This window comes from Cydia fagiglandana, chromosome 1 (genome assembly GCF_963556715.1).
Source record: "Cydia fagiglandana chromosome 1, ilCydFagi1.1, whole genome shotgun sequence".
NCBI lineage: Eukaryota > Metazoa > Arthropoda > Insecta > Lepidoptera > Tortricidae > Cydia > Cydia fagiglandana.
Genome location: NC_085932.1, coordinates 4,146,501 through 4,161,157, shown reverse-complemented (window position 1 = coordinate 4,161,157; position 14,657 = coordinate 4,146,501). Strand labels below are relative to the sequence as shown.

Sequence of the window (14,657 nt, the reverse complement as noted above, 5' to 3'; positions counted from 1 at the left end):
ACAGAGTGTAAAGCAAGATTTATGAACATTATGCAACAAAAACTTCGTGCTATGTATGATGAACTTCTTGGAGGCTTATAATGTGTAGGCAGAAAGGTCTGTTTTTACTAAACGGGCAGTCTGTTTTACCACTTCTTTAATAAATTTATATTTGCTCCCGCGATAACGATGTATGCTCATGACACATCAGGTGATAAAACGCAACCATGCTACTGCCATAAGATTTCTATAACAAGTGGATCTACATGATAATAGAGCGCGATATTTTGTGAATTAGCGTAAAATGGACAATTTATTATAACCTATTTTATTTATTAAATAATCAAACAAGTTACAATATAAACTACATATTTAGCAACGTGACAGACGGACGGACAGACAGACATTAATTTATTATGATAATATTTTATTTTATTAGTTGCATTACTAGTGGAATTAGTTGAATGAATACTCGAAACCATTTTAGAAAAACAGTGGTTTTAATCGTGATTTGATCAATCAAACCATTTGTTACAACAATAAAATAGCTGTATTAAGCATATTTACAAACAAGATATTTCTTATCTCATGCTTGACCATGAAAATAATTTTATTACGAGGGTTGCACTGAAAATGTCGGGAATAGAGAAAACTGTCGCATCTAGACAGTCAATCTTTATTTTAATGCATACTTAAACTCAAACTGACCACGCATATAAATTTTCTTTTGAAAGTAATCATTCTGTAATGCACACGGCTCATAATCCCAAAGTCCTTTTTGTATGGCGATTTTGGGGCCTTAGTGGTTTTGTATGAAATTCGTAGAGTAGCCAACGGAATTGAAGTTTTTTTTACATATATCTATATATAAAAGATTTTTTTACTGTTGTCATATGAATATTTAGGAATGTCGAAATCTGCCGATATGCAACTTTTTTGGCAGTCTTTTTAATTAACAGCACAAATGCGATCTTAAATTTTGACGTCGCTTTGGAATGACATGCTTCTTTAAGATCACCCATGGGATAAAATGAAAGTGACTTTCATATATAATTTTAACTGCAAACGAGCGTACGATGAACTCTAGTTCATAAAAAAATAACAGAAGCCCATTGTAACTTTTATTTGTTCGCTGAGGGCATATTGAAAACCGTTTAAAAATGTGATCCGAAAAATCACTTGGCCAAAAATTCAAATAATGTTCGACATACAATTTTCAAATTGTCAGTAAATTTTAAATATAAATGACAACCAAATGGAATATACCTTAAAAGTTTTATAAAGAGTTACATTTTTATAAATTATATGCCTCATTCTATTATGTTATTTCTAAGTGTCCCATTCCCGAATATTTCAGTGCGACCCTCGTATGTAGGGAATAATCACACAACCGCAACAATAAATATAAATAATGTAAATACTATATAAATAAAACAGAAACCGTCATTGGCTAAGGTTCAGCTTCACCGCCAAGTCACTTTCATTCTCGATTTTTATTTCTTTGCTGAACGCTTTCTTGAGTAACATGTCGATAGCTGCTTCCTCTGCAAAAGTAACATCGTGTTAAATCACTACACCTTATGAAACAAAGTCCCCCGCCGCGTCTGTCTGTTTGTGTGTTTTTTCGCGATAAACTCAAAAACTACTGAACGGATTTTCATGCTGTTTTCACCTATCAATAGAGCGGTTCTGCAGGAAGGCTTAGGTGTATAATTTGTTAACCCGTGCGAAGCCGGGGCGGGTCGCTAGTTATATGTATATAAAAGTATACCTTGTTGACAGTAACGGCCGCGTAGACACCGACAACTCAATATTAGATTAGTAAAAAAAAAGCACGGTAAGTGTTTGGCACGCTCAATGTCTGTAGATATAAATGGACTCTAAGGGCTGATTTACACGGCGCGCGAACTCGTATGCGATTAATTATAGTTACATTGAGGACTATTGGTTAAGGGGCCCATTGATTAACAGTCCGCCGGACGGTATCGGCCTGTCAGTTGTTCGGAACTGTAAAAATTTTCCGATACCGTCCGGCGGACTGTTAATCAGTGGGCCCCTTTACAACCAATTCAGCCTAACAATCAAATACCGCAATGTAGAAATGAAACTCGCATCTTGCATGCGAGTTCTCGCACCGTCTAAATGAGCCTTAAAACTGTAATATATCAGACTGTAGTGTTACCGGTGACTTGTATGGCCAGCAGCTGGTGCACGATGTGCCGCGCCGTCACCTTGAACAGGTCCCGGTTGTCGATCTTCTTTTTCTTGTAGTAAGGCATCAGCAGCTTCACCACCAGCCCCGCCACGTCCACCTTCTCAGATTTCTTCTCCTCCTTCACTATCTTCTCAATTTTATGTTTTTTCTCCTTATGCCTATCTTTATGTTCCTTATGCTCCTTAGATTTACGTCTTAAACTTAACTTACTTCTATCTTTAGAGTGATGATCACTTTTATGTTTATGTGATGTTTTTGTTTTTGTAGGAGAGATCGGCTCTTTTATAGGCTTTTCTTTTTCTACAGGCTTTTCTATAACTACCAGTTCGGGTGGATTTTCTGAGAACATTTTCAGCGCTTGTAATACTTTGTCGGCTTCTTTGCTGAGCTGGTGCGCTTTGTCCAACTTTGCGTCTTCCTCGCTCACTTCCACTGGATTAGAACTGGCTGCTGATGAATTATGAGATTGCTCGGATGAAGTATTTTCAATACTTTTTTCTGTTTTGTTCTCGTTGTTAGATTCAATTTGATCATCTATAACTAGCTCTTTTTCAGACTCACTATCTGTATTTTTGTCCTCCGCGATTGATATTGGTTCTGGTTTAATTTGTTCTTTTGGAGCAACCGTTTCTGTGGATTTCTTTTCATGCGAATGGTCAGCCTTTTTGTGATGCTTCTTATCTTCGTGTTTTCTGCTATCCTTTCGTTTTTTATCTTCAGTTTTAACTTTCTTAACTTCTGGTTTTTCTTCGTCACTTCCAGACGATTCTCCAAACAAATCTTTAAGTTTTCTTTTAGCTTGTTTCGGTGATTTACTAGGTGATTTGTTTTCATTAGATTTGTTATGTTTATGCTCCTTATGTTTCCTATCAGATTTGTGTCGGTCAGACTCTTTCTTGTGGCTATCACTTTTTGAATGTTTTGATTCTTTATTGTTTTTGCTGCTATGGTTTTGGCTGCTATGTTTATCTTTATTTGGCACACCTTGCAACGTAATATTAATCACAAAAGTTTTCGTTTCAGAATCCTCTTTGGACTCATTTTTAGAATCATCGGTTGTTTCGGTATTATCTTCAGGTTCGGAGTTATTTTCTATCTTGAATGTGGTGTCGTTGTGAATATCTTCTGCGTGTTTAGAGGCAACATCGTTAGTGTCTTCCAATTTGAGTGTGTCTTCACACGGGCTCTTGTTGTCGTCTATGAAAAGTGCGTCATCCTCACTTTCATCGGGAGTATTATCTGAAGATATTTGAGAGGCCTTTTTAAAGAAGCTCTGCAACTTTGTTTGTTGAAACGGGTCTCTTTTGAAAGAGTTCGCTTTTCTTTGTGCCTCTTTGTCCGCTTTAGAGAGAACTCTTTCTTCTTTTTTCGATTCTATAAAACAAAATATATACAATTATATAATTATACAAAGATAAAAGTAAATTGGTGTAAAGATTTAGACTTACCCATGTCTAGTTCGGCCGCTGTGACAAAGCCCATGTTCGTTTTCCCCTGTTTCGATTTTTCAAACTCCTTCACAAACTCTCTGAGAGTATTACGTTTCTTCGGTTCGTAGGCTTTAAGCGCCGGATAGAGACTATCGTCGTGAGATTTTATCGAAGATATCTGAAATGAAAGTGGTATTGATAATGTATCTAATAACTATAGGATACCATTCCGGGTAGAGGGTTGTTTCATTTAAATGTTAGGGTGAGCTCTGGTGCATGAGAGACGCGTCCGAAATGTTTGACTATACCATTGCAACCCCTTGAGCGAGCTATGATCTGTTTGTAATGTGTTTCTCTTTCACCTGCTCGACCTAATATAGAGCATGCTACACCCGTCGGCGCGAGTGAGAGAGTGCACCAGTTCTTGCGTCCCTTTTATAGCCGCCATGTTGTTGTTTAAGGCGTCTTTTGAAGGCGGTAGAAGTTGGCCCAAGACAACGGTCTTATAAACATGTACCGTTTTGAGGACAGCGCGGCGGTAGATACTGATGACGGTGCTGGCGCAGAACGCTTCATACTCCAAGTCTGCGGCGCACTGCTCCACGTCGGTGCGAGTGAGAGGGTGCACCGGTTCCTCCGTCCCTTTCATGGCCGCCATGTTGTTGTTTAAGGCGTCTTTCACGAGGGACGGGTAGAAGTTGGCCCGAGACAGCGGTCTTATAAACATGTACCGTTTTGAGGACAGCGCGGCGGTAGAGACTGATGACGGTGCTGGCGCAGAACGCTTCATACTCCAAGTCTGCGGCGCACTGCTCCACGTCGGTGCGAGTAAGAGGGTGCACCGGTTCCTCCGTCCCTTTCATGGCCGCCATGTTGTTGTTTAAGGCGTCTTTCACGAGGGACGGGTAGAAGTTGGCCCGAGACAGCGGTCTTATAAACATGTACCGTTTTGAGGACAGCGCGGCGGTAGAGACTGATGACGGTGCTGGCGCAGAACGCTTCATACTCCAAGTCTGCGGCGCACTGCTCCACGTCGGTGCGAGTGAGAGGGTGCACCGGTTCCTCCGTCCCTTTCATGGCCGCCATGTTGTTGTTTAATGCGTCCTTCACGAGGGACAGGTAGCTCTCGCGGGTTGCCACTGTTAGCCCGTTTACCTGAAATTAAAAACTTGTTTGGACTCAAAACATTAATACCTAGAGAATCAATGGTATTTAAAGTTATTTCATTAAACATACCTTTGTGCCCGTGCTTTCCGCGGCCCTGCACTTGGAGTATTTAGCAGCCTGTTCGTCGCCATCTTTATCCTTTCTTCTGTCTTTCTCTGTACTCTTCTTTCTTTTGGCAAACTCCTCGAGTATGAGCGAGCGCGTCTCCTGCGCGACGCGGCGGCGGCTCTCCTCGCTGTCCGAGCCGCTGTCGTCGGCGCCGTACGCATCCGCCTCCCTGTAAACAAATATTATTTTTATTTTATGGCACAATAAAAATAAAAACAAATGGCGAAATTGATTCCTTTGTAAATTTTACGTTTTGGACTCTTTAATAGCCATGACCATGTCACACCGCTGGTGCTCAACTAGACTGACTGAGTTATGCGTGTTGATGTGCGCAATTTCCTCTCTGATGTCGCATCCTTCTCTAACCTACATATGTGCCCTGCGCACTCACCTCTTCTGCCCGTAGCGCCCCTCCCCGTACAGCTGCGCGGGGTCGACGTTGGACACCAGCCCGCCCTGCAGCCGCGCCGACATGGCTCTCCGCTGGTGTTGGTCGAGCGCGCGCCTGACCGCTCGCTCGTCGGCGCACACGTCGCAACGGTCCACGCATTTCGGCGACTCCTCGCCGAAGAAATCCGCGAACGTTTTGTGTCGACATCTGTGGATTGAAAAAAATACTCTTACTAAAAAAACCGTATAGGTTCTACGTCCGAGATCTTATATGAGAAAGCGAGGTCCGTAGTTCGGTCTATAGATGCCGCCAACCTCTATGTAGTCGCTCCGCTTCTCGCCGTGACGTAGTTTCCTTCTCCCCTCCCTGTGAATAGAACAGCGTCGCGTAGCGTCGGTGGGCGTCGAGTACATAAAGTAGGCTCGTGGTCACTCTACTTTGGTTACTTCCATTGTATAATTACTTTACGGCCTTATATTGTGGGGAAAAGCTGATGGTTTATGTAAATTTTTTTTTTTAAACAACTTTTATATCCTAATACGTATTTAGAATAAACCGAACCTGATTTGCTCGCAGTAGTTGACCATGATCTCGAAGCTCTTGTAGGCGTTCTTGCAGCGGTTCTTCTGGTCGGGCGTCTTGGCGCGCCCGAGCTCCGTCTTCAGCAGGAAGTCGACGGCGTTGCGCTCCGAGCGGCAGTAGTACACGCGGCAGAATGCCGGCTTACCGTCGCGGCCGGCGCGACCTGATTCCTGGGATGATTGGCATTGTTTTTAGAGACTGATTTTAGAGGATTTATAGAACAGGTGGAAATTACAATAAAAATAAAATATATACAAAAGCGAACTTTTGCCTTTCCAGTTAACATTTAAAGTTACTTTGGTTTTTTACTTGAGTATATTTTTTAAGTTTTAGGTTCCAATTCGGGTTATTCTAGGAAAAAGATATGCGAGCCACAATTTCATTACTTGTTTTTTATTACCCATGATAAGTTAAGGAAGAATAGTGCAATGAACAACCCGTTAACGTACCTGATAATAGGCCGCGACGTTTTGAGCCAACCCCCAGTGCGCCACAGCTCTCACGGTCGCCTAAACACATTTAGATAAATACATCAATAACATTCATGCATTTTACACAAATACGTTACCCGCATTTCAAAATTAAACCCACTAGGTAGTAGCGATACTATCAGTCAACCGCGGCGTTATCTTTCTATTTCCGACCCTACAGTAAACACATTTACTACAACGTTCGAGAAGCTGTTATGTTAAAATAGGTACTTAAAATAATTAATACCTACTCCTTCATCCTTAAAAAGACCGAACTGCTCCCGCAGGAATTAATTCCCTCGCGAAACGGCTCGCTGTTTACGGCCCATCCGTTGCGCACACCTCCATTTTCGCCGTCTAAAGATCAATATTTGGCTAGATGCTACACTATTATTATTATAGTATTATGATCTGACCTTATCCACGCCCATGCCGAAGGACACGGTGGCGCACACGCATGGCACCTCGCCGCGCGACCAGCGCTCCTGCACAGACACGCGCTCCGCGGATTTCATACCTGCAGAGTTTCATGACAGGGGTGTAATGACTATTGACTATCATCAAATTATTGCATACAACAGGCTCTGGTGGATGAAAAACTACGACTAGGATAAAATCAGGAGGCCTATTCCATCTTGAATATATTGACTTCCCATCGAAGCGATATTGAGATGGCAAATACGAGTAGATAGAACCCAAAAATTTTAAACTTGAAGGTCGTTTTTTGTCTAGAAAACTTAAGATTCTTGGGAGTTGAGAGGTTCAGTATGTACGCGAAGGACAAATTATCTCTCGCAACTATTTAAGCGAAAACGCCCTTTACATCCCCAATTGTGGAATTTGATTGCAAGCTTTTTGGCCAATGGCCAAACAAATGTACCTACGTGCTGGCGATAAAAATAATATTGGATCAAAAATAGTCAACAGAAAACAAACTTTCAACAAAAATAAACATTTAGGGTAATTCGCCAGTAACTGGCCACCCTAAACTAAAAATGAATTTTATTCACCTATCCAACAGCCTTCAATACCACCACCACCACCACCACCTTACCTATACTAAAATTAATTCTGTTTATAGGTGAATAGAGTTCATTTTTAGTTTAGGGTGGCCAGTTACTGGCGATTTACCCTACATAGCTCATGTAAAATTTGTTTATTTGGCGGCACACTGCGTTTCGAGTTTTACGTCAAATAACATAAACCTGATCACACAACAGCTGCATTGTTTGAACAGCTACATATTTATCCAAATATTTACCTAACATGAAATTTTCCATACATACCTCCATGATATGCCAATGATGGTAAACCTCTTTTGTTCAGCATATTTGATATTTCCTCAGTTTGATCGCGGGTTCTACAGTAAACAATAACAGCATTTTTGTCTTTCTGAAATATAACAAAAAAATTATTACATATAACATTACAATATATGGGAGACCGAGCTTTTCTCGGAAAACATATAAAAACTCAAAAATGCGCGTTTTCAGATAAGACCTAGCTAGATCGATTTATCACCCCTGAAAATCCCCATATAGCAAATTTCAACAAAATCGTGGTTTCCGAGATCCCCGAAATACACATATATATATATTTATATATATATATATATAAATTAACAAACAAGAATTGCTCATTTAAAGGTATTGGATAATGTCAACAAAAAAGTTAATATACAAAATCTGTGAAACTCACTGGCTTAACATTTTCATCTTCCTTTAAACTCTTCTTTAAAAATTCCATTAAATGTCCAATTTCATCATCTATACAATTTTGATAAACAACATCATAAAACAAATTCTTTCTAAAGCTAGGTGTCTTGAACTGTGCTACCGGGGTCAGAAGCTTGAGATTTGCCATTATGTCTTTGGTGACTTCCGAACTCGCTGTAGCAGTTAGGGCGACCCATGTCACAGATTTATATTTCTCTCTCAGGTCACCTAACTTCAAATAATCTGGCCGGAAGTCATGGCCCCATTCACTGACACAATGAGCTTCATCAACAACTACATATGAGATCTTCTTATACTTAATGAGATGTTCCATCAATGATTTGAAAGTCGCTGTCGCAGCCTGCTCAGGTGTTACATAAAGAAACCTTGTGTTGGGCTTCATACTTCTCAAATCATTCAGCACTCTTTCTCTATCTTTTCCAGTCATTTTAGAGTTGATTGATTCAGCAGTGATTTTGATCTTGGTGAGGTGGTCTATCTGGTCCTTGATCAGGGCCAGCAGTGGTGAGAACACAATAGCCACCTTGTTGTCTTGCAACATGGCGGGCAGCTGGAAGCATAGGGACTTGCCCGAGCCCGTGGGCATGGACACATACACATCGTGGACCCCTGCAAGTGTACATTATACATCTTTCACATATTGAGCCAGTTTAATGAAGTTAAAAAATATTTAAAATGATAGGAAAATAATCCATGTAGCATCTTGCCTGATAAAAGATAAGTTTGCATTGCAGTTTAAGAACTTACAGTCTTTATATTTTGATAATAAAATTGTGACTTGATGACTGATATTAAATTATTTATTAAGATATTTTGCAAGATCTATAACAAAATATATACTTAATAACAATTTAATTATTTTGAAAAGGCAGTATTTGTTGTTTTTGTTTGATAATGAGATAAAGAAAACAAAAAAGAAAGTGCGATATTATCATACCTATCGCGTCTTTAATTTGGCAACATTGATATAACACGACTATTTTGAAGCGTGATTCTTCTCGTGCAATACAAGACCTTTGTGTTCATACCAAATATAGCAGTATAAAAACTATTGCGTGTAAGATTTGGTGTTTATTTATAAATCATTACTGAACTCGTATACATATTTGTCTGTTTCATACGCTTACCTCTAGCTACCGCCCTAACAGCACGTTCTTGAAGTTCACTTTTAAACTTTCGGTGTCCAAAATACTGCGACAGTTTCTGTGTTATATTATCCATATCGAAGACTTTCTTTTTGTCGCACAGTCGTAACAGGTATTTCACTTAATTTTAAACACACAACACAGTGAACTGTGTTATCATCATAACACATTATTTATTTAAATATATGCAAGTATTTTCAACAAAAATAACAATTATCAAAACAACCTCAAAATCAATCTGACATTTGCGAATTGCCATAGAAATTCCGCCAACCGCTAACTTTCATTCAGACCGTTCAAATCAGGCTGTCCAACTGCAGAACCAGACACCCGGTAAAATTTAAACTTTGTTAGACATTTGCCTTAGAAATTTTTACAAAATGAGCATCGTATAAAAAATAATCAAAACTTTCGCCACAGATTTTTGCCTACAATGAGTAAACGTAAAAATCCTTCGGGAACGGACAACTTAAATGGGGACTTCTGCGACTTCTTGATGGAATTAGCAGAATTTGAAAAAAATGTTAGCCGGAACATACACAAGTACAATGCCTACAGGAAAGCAGCAAGTGTTCTAGCGTCTCACAGCAAGAGAATAGAATCCGGAGATGAGGCCAAAAAATTAAACGGAATTGGTGAAAAAATTTCAAAGAAAATCGATGAATTTCTACAAACCGGAAAACTGCAGAAGCTTGAAAATATCCATCATGATGAGGAAGCTCAATCCATCAGTTTACTTACGCGAGTTTCAGGAATAGGTCCCGTGAAAGCAGCTGACTTAGTAAAGAGCGGAATTAAAACTATAGAAGATCTCAGAACTAACCAGAAAAAATTTAACCATCATCAACTAATAGGTCTAAAGTAAGTACAGACAATAGTTATTTGTTTTACAAGGGGCCAAAGTTGTTGTTTAACCGCTCGTGCTAATATTGATACCCGAGCAAGCGAAAGATTCCAAAATTGAACCACGAGCGTAGCGAGTGGTTCGAAAAATGGAATCTTGAGCGTTGTGAGGGTTTCAAAGCACGAGGGTTAAACAAAATTTGCCCCCTAGTGAAACACAAAATTTTTCACCACACCAATCCGAAGCAAATATTAAATGTAAAATATCATACAAAATCAAACCAAATCAAATCCAAATAAATGTTATTAAATATTTATCATCCAAAGTCATCATTTAAAAGTCAATTCTTCCAGCAAACATAAGAAAACAACTCAAAATTTACATTTGATTACTTTGCCTCACATGTGAATATAATGCAACTTTACAACAAGTAAGACTTCCGAGCTGGTGTAGTGAAAAGATAATTAAAGGTACCACGTCGGTGGCAAATAAACGACCCGCCTTGTGGTAAGTGGTTACCTACCGTAACCATTGGCGCCTACTCCTCCAGACAAAGCAAATGCGCGTTACCGACTCTTTGCAAACCTGTTTACTCCTTTTTAAAACCCTATACCTACCTGCTGTTGAGTCCCTCGATAAAATAAAAATGATTGATTTTTTTCTAAACAGTTTTACACATTAATTACCAAAAAGATAGCGTGTAAAAGATGTGGTTGTAAAGCTAATGTTAATTTTCAGATATTTTGAAGATTTTGAAAAGAAGATACCAAGATCCGAGATACAAGAAATTGAAACAAAATTAAGAGCCAACATCTTGCAACTAGATCCTCAATTCACCGTAACAATTTGTGGCAGTTACAGGTCACTTTACAATTTTTACTTCTTTTGTAGTCTGTGCGGGAAGAGAAGATTCGTGAAATGTATGCGATCCAATACATTCGTCGATCTATATACGTACCTACTACCTACTTCTTCAAAGCTTAGGTTGATTTACGATGATTTCCTTGTTGAAATCTCACTAGTCTCATTAAGGCAGATCCTGCAATACGGTCCCAATTTGTTGTTAGATGAGGTCCATCTATGTCAACTGCAGAAAATAATGGACCCCCTGCATGTAACTTTATATTTGCATATCTGCAGTTGAATATATGGATGCCGATACGCAATAATGTGTCAACCCACATTAAATTTTCAATAAGATGTGGGATGACTCATTTTTGCTAAACACCATCCATATAACAATAGTTTTTTACGATACAAGTGCGGAAAAGAGGAAATTCGAAACGAGTGGCGATAAATTAAAACACGACCTATGAGAGTGTTTTAAATCGAAACGAGTTGCGAATACCTATTAGCATGTGTATCGTACAACGTTTTACAGTACATATGGCCCCTTAAACTTTTGACATACGCCCAAAAAGTGCTCTTTCCCGCACTAGTTTGGGAAAGTAGGACAATTTTATATTTTTCTGTAAATAAATGCAGGCGCGGCAAGCTGGAAAGCGGTGATATAGACGCGCTCGTGACCCACCCTTCTGTGGTAGCGGACAGTAAGAAGAAGCACAACGAGCAACTGCTTAGGAACTTGGTGGATGCCCTGAGCGGATTGGTTACTGACACTATTTCTATGGGAGACACTAAATTCATGGTATGTGGACTAACGCTTGTAACCGAAAACATATTTCACGAGTAGGTAACGCCAAAAAGTTTACTCTGCTCATTTTCATTCTCTATTATTATACGGCATACTCATCTGGGGTAACCTATCGTACCTATGCGATATGACTGATATGAGTGTGCATGTGTGATGTGTGTGTGTAGAATGACGTGTACGATTGCTTCATATCGTGTTGAAAAGCATGCAACTAGTTTCTAGTAATGAACAAGTGCTTTAAATGCGACTCATTATTTACTTGATCTGATCTCGCAATTAAACATTGCAGTGATGAATAAGCTAAAACGGACATCCCATTTTTTCACTAGGGCGTATGTCGACTACCAGCATTACCGGCGCGCCGCTTGGACATCAGAGTAGTCCCACCCGCGCATTACCACTGCGCCGTGTTGTATTTCACGGGCAGCGACGTGTTCAACAAGCAGATGCGGGCACACGCACTCGAGAAGGGGTTCACGCTCAACGAGTACTCACTGAGGCCGGTAGGAGTTACAGGTAGATACAGACTTTTATCTTTGTAGAGCAGGAGAGTAGGTACATAGGCGTACGCACGGTGGGGCAAGGTGGGGCAGTTGCCCCACCCTAGATTCTGACCGTAAGCTAAGAATTTCTGTTTCAACCGTACCCTGTTACAACGTACCCAGCCTCCCCTACTTCTGCCCCACCCCTTATAAAATGCTGTGTACGCCCATGGGAGAGTAGTGTCTAGTCTGCAGGGACTTTTACTTTTGACCCGCTAAAAGGAAGCGTCTCTCGCTTCTCTCTTCGCCAGCAAAGGCCATATATACCTCGGATCAAAAAGTACGCCGCTACTTCTGTGCCTAAAGGCGGCTATAGCATTTTTATTTGCGAGTTTTTTACAGGTGGTATAATAGCAATAAAATTTTGTGACACAATTTAATGGCGAGGCAACGACCTTGTCTGACTCGCATAGGGCTAGTTTTATGAGTTTTATGACTCAGGCGTCATAATCGTATTCGTTCGACAATCAAGAAGTTTCTGGCCTTTAACACAATAACTATTACTGCTCCCCAGGTGTGCCTGGAGAACCAGTGCCGGTATCCTCGGAAGAAGACATATTCGAGTACATTGACTACCCTTACAAGAAACCCGAGGATCGCAACATGTAGGCGGTCATCACACCGTCGCACCCGGAAACCGCTTCAGTGTGTAGCTACCCTAAAGGAGTTATTACATCTATCCTTTTTTATAAAGTTAGCAGCAAGATACAAGGTGATGGCCTCGGCAAAGGGATGGTAATAACCCCTTATGGTGGCGCCAAAATAAAAGTTTCGTGTATTGCATATAAAAATATAATATCACAAGGGAAACTAGGACGAGATAACATAATTCAATTAACAAAGTAATTGTCTTACAACTAGTTTCGTATTACATTTATTACATAAGGAAGCCATGAGGTCGAATTTAATTGACTAATTATTTGATTTTTTAACAATTTCAGTCAGTTCATTGCTTTTTACAATTTATAAAAAGTCTGTATTATTTTACTTTTACCAAAAAACTATAATCTCATTATCTGCCAATTAATTTGTCATGTGATTGTTAAATGATTATTTTATAAATACGATATTTAAGTTATAATGGAGCAACATGATACATGATTCTTGAATATCTACACTAAAACTAAAATTGTTTAACATTACAAGTACAGTATGTAAGTAAACTTTGGTAATCACATAACTGTTTTATCATAAATACTCGAATTCATAAGTAAATAATTAACCTAAAAGTACAAATATTCATTCAACATACACATACTCGTAATAATATTATATCACACCATATCATATAGTAATCTTTTGTAGACTAGTAATATTTTAGCCTTATTATGCTTGACTTCAAATAGTACTGTTTTCATTTAAATACAACATAAAAGTTTTCATAATACTTAACGTAAAAGGAATGCCATCATTCAAAGTATACCTATACATATAAATCTGGCTTAATTAATTTAAAAATAAGTATGTTTCGTCTTGTATTGGGTTAATATTGTGTCGTTTATGAAAATAAATTGATTTTGCCACTGAAGCAATATTTTATATAGAATATCGTCAAACTCCATGTGATGTCAGTCTCCTGCCTTCTATGACGAGAATTCACGAGTACTTTGATGACTCGATGTAGTATTATACCGCAATGTAACAAAGACAGATCAGTCGATGTTATTTCTTGTCTTGTGTGTCATAGACGAATCTTAATTTGACTTTATTACATCTTCGATTTCACCGGTCCTGACTGCGACGTCGTAGAGTTCGCAACTCTGTTGTTGTGTCAAACTCTAGCAACCTCCCCTCGCCCATGACGAGCACTAGAGCTTACCGACCACTCCATTAATAATCAGACTTGCGTTCGTATTTCGTATCACAGACAGATCAACCGATGTTAAATCTTGTTTTTGTATTTTTAAATAAGACTACTTTTCACTTTATAATAAGGGTTAAAGAGATCGGTCACTGGTCGTGAGCATGCACCAACGCGTACAACTGCGAGGTAGGGTCCGCGAGCAGCTCGGCGGGCGTGTCGAACTCGAGCAGTCTCCCGCCGCCCATGACGAGCACCCGCGAGCACTCGAGCACGCCGACCACGCGGTGCGCGACGAGGAGCACGGTGGAACCGCCGAACGCGCTGCGGATCGTGTCGAGGATCAGCCGCTCGGTTTCTTGGTCGAGGTTCGCTGTCGCTTCGTCTATTAGGACGATCTGAAATTAAATTGGATTTTTTTAGATCAAAATAGACTGATGAGTAACGCTCCGCAATATAAGGTAGTGGCACTAGTGCTCGACATGCTAATGCCTAATAGATGACACCCTGGTGTCACCTCTATTTACAATGACTTAAGTTCCAAGATGACATGTATTGGGACCGTGTCGAGCACCAGTACCACAACCAGGAGC

At 39.7% G+C, this 14,657-nt stretch overlaps 3 protein-coding genes across 4 annotated transcripts in view; 1 reads left to right on the top strand and 2 right to left on the bottom strand.

Annotated features, from left to right (window-relative positions):
• Window positions 1-460: 460 nt before the first annotated feature.
• Window positions 461-9,508, bottom strand: LOC134679835 (ATP-dependent DNA helicase Q5-like). Its single transcript, XM_063538738.1, has 12 exons — window positions 9,206-9,508; window positions 8,041-8,687; window positions 7,629-7,734; window positions 6,759-6,859; window positions 6,322-6,381; window positions 5,852-6,042; window positions 5,291-5,497; window positions 4,861-5,068; window positions 4,570-4,779; window positions 3,643-3,802; window positions 2,162-3,568; window positions 461-1,523 (listed from the first exon to the last, which is right to left on the bottom strand). The coding sequence occupies exons 1-12, from the start codon at window positions 9,297-9,299 to the stop codon at window positions 1,423-1,425; spliced, it is 3,492 nt and encodes a 1,163-aa protein (XP_063394808.1). The 5' UTR covers window positions 9,300-9,508; the 3' UTR covers window positions 461-1,422.
• On the top strand, window positions 8,982-13,791 carry LOC134679783 (DNA polymerase beta-like). 2 transcript variants are annotated; one of them, XM_063538679.1, is made up of 6 exons: window positions 8,982-9,135; window positions 9,644-10,084; window positions 10,806-10,928; window positions 11,553-11,715; window positions 12,051-12,237; window positions 12,778-13,791. In XM_063538679.1, exons 2-6 carry the CDS (start codon window positions 9,657-9,659, stop codon window positions 12,870-12,872), a joined length of 996 nt encoding a protein of 331 aa, XP_063394749.1. In that variant the 5' UTR covers window positions 8,982-9,135; window positions 9,644-9,656; the 3' UTR covers window positions 12,873-13,791. The 2 variants fall into 2 exon arrangements, with proteins under 2 accessions (XP_063394749.1, XP_063394741.1); XM_063538671.1 differs by lacking the exon at window positions 8,982-9,135 and adding an exon at window positions 9,193-9,335.
• The window catches only part of LOC134679824 (ATP-binding cassette sub-family C member 10), a 33,078-nt gene continuing 31,460 nt past the window's right edge, over window positions 13,040-14,657 (bottom strand). The window contains exon 23 of the mRNA XM_063538727.1: window positions 13,040-14,462. Coding sequence (XP_063394797.1) covers window positions 14,214-14,462 — 249 coding nt within the window. The 3' untranslated portion in view covers window positions 13,040-14,213. The remainder of the gene's footprint in view (window positions 14,463-14,657) is intronic.